This window comes from Eurypyga helias, unplaced genomic scaffold, assembly GCF_000690775.1.
Source record: "Eurypyga helias isolate BGI_N326 unplaced genomic scaffold, ASM69077v1 Scaffold51183, whole genome shotgun sequence".
NCBI lineage: Eukaryota > Metazoa > Chordata > Aves > Eurypygiformes > Eurypygidae > Eurypyga > Eurypyga helias.
Window position 1 is genome coordinate 1 of NW_010244037.1, and position 1,931 is coordinate 1,931.

The following is a 1,931-nucleotide window of genomic DNA, read 5'->3' on the forward strand; positions in this document are numbered from 1 at the left end:
ACCTGCCCCCTTCCTGGCAGCTCCCACTAACCAACCGCTTACCCCAGGCAGGTTGGTCGGGCCGTGGCTGCGGCACGCAGGGGTGCCTGACCCGCGCTCCCCAAGTGCGGGTTGGGGTGCATTACCCTGCCCCATGCTCTGCCCGCACATTGGGCAGGGGCTGCCTGTTCTCGCTCTCGCCTGCCCCGTAAACCGTAACGTCTGCGCTCCCAGGGCCTCTTAGACTTTGTACCATGAGAAACGTGGCTGTTGCAGACATGTCCCCACTCTAAAGCTGGGCAGAAAAGCCAAAATACTGAGGTTCTGCACAGAATGTGCCCACAAGTCCCATCCCAAACCTTTCCCTTGGATCTGCCCAATTTTGCTCTTTCCAGGCTGGGGCAGTGTTAAGTGCCCTGCTTTCCTCATCCCAGCTCTGAGGAAGCCTAACCTGTTCCCGCTTGGCAGAGGGTTTCATCCCAGCCCTAGGGCTCCTTGGGGATGTACTGGGGGCTGGGGCTGCTCCAGAGAACCGGGGTGCTTGGTGTGCAGAGAACTGCACAATGGCACATCCCCCTGCCCAGCACCGAATGATTTCACTTCCATTTTCCTGGTATTTCAGCAATTTTGGTGACAAATATTTTTATTTTAGGGACTACACTTGGTGCCAGGGCTGGAGGATGGGTGGGAGATGGGCAGCATGTGCTTTTTCCCTGGGGAGCTCCCCTTGCTTTCACCCTTCTCTGTGCAGGGACCCCCTTCTCCAAGGGGTCTGGGTCCCTTTTGTCCCCTCCCTTGGGGACAGCACTGAGCATGGCTGGCTGCAACCGTGCATACTGTGGGGCAGCCTGGGGTATCCAAACAACCCCTGTCCTTGTTCCAAACTGTGGTGGGAAGAGCTGCCTGCTTCCCCCCTCACCTGTCCCTGCCTTCCCTCAGCAGCCCGGCCCAGAAACTTGTCTTCAACAGAGTGAACGGGAAGAGGCCGCAGGTTCTGCGGCATGTCTTGGCCCCCGAGGAGAGCTACACGCTGGCCCACGAGGAGAATGTCCGCTTCATCTACGAAGGTGAGAGTAGAGGGTCCTTGGGTGTGGGCACCCACTTGCCATTGGGTCCAGTTGGGGGGGAGAGGGGGGCTGGAGGATGTAGGGGGTCTTCTTGAGGCAGCAGCACCATGCTGGGGACCTCAGTGAGGGATGGGGTCCCCAGCCTGGACAGTTGCCCTCCTTTGCATAAGCTCCTGCAGCCCTCCACCCCTGGGCTGGGAAATCCCTATCCCAAACCTGTGCCCTGCCTGTTTCCAGCCTGGCAGCAGGTAGAGCAGCAGCTGGATGACAGCCGGAGCGGGGAGAGCGCCTGCGGCCCTGTGCAGTACGTAGAGAAAACCCCCAGTCCCGGACTGAAAAGTAAGTGGGAGGCAGTTGTGGCACTTGGGTGCATCAGGCTCATGGGTGCACTGAGCTGGTGTGGGCTCAGCCAGGTACCTGAACAGGGCTGCGATGGGAGGATGATGTGCCAGAGGGGCTGGCTTGGGTCTGTCCAGTGCTGAGGTTGCCTGGGGGGGTGCTGGGGGGGAACAGTTGGCCCCAGGCACTGTGGTGGGGGTGTCCCACCGTGCTTAATCAGAGGAGCCCAAGCAAGCAGGATGCCTGGTTGATGACTTCTGGAAATCATGCCTCCTCCAGCCACCAAGGTGGGCTCAACATCATGCTGGAGAGTAGCCGCCTGTATCCTGACCTGGAGACCTGCCTCTCCCGGGGCTAAGCAGGACCAAGCCAGAGCGCAGTAGGGACAGGGACAATGTGCTTCTCTGGTGGCAGCTGTGAATGGAGCCTGGGAGCTCCTGCAGCAGCTGAGAAGTCCCCATGAAGAGAAGGTCTCTGTAAACCCAGTCTAGCATTTTGGGGGTAGGGCATAGGGGTGGTGGAGATCTTGGGGTGTCATTTTTTTTT

General features: G+C 59.4%; 1 protein-coding gene across 1 annotated transcript; it reads left to right on the plus strand.

Annotated features, from left to right (window-relative positions):
- Positions 1 to 918: 918 nt before the first annotated feature.
- On the plus strand, positions 919 to 1,385 carry LOC104508099 (protein FAM195A-like; the record flags this gene model as incomplete). Its single annotated transcript, XM_010149602.1, has 2 exons — positions 919 to 1,046; positions 1,284 to 1,385. Coding segments are annotated over 2 exons (230 nt in total), but the record flags the coding sequence as incomplete, so codon positions are not given.
- Positions 1,386 to 1,931: the final 546 nt, after the last annotated feature.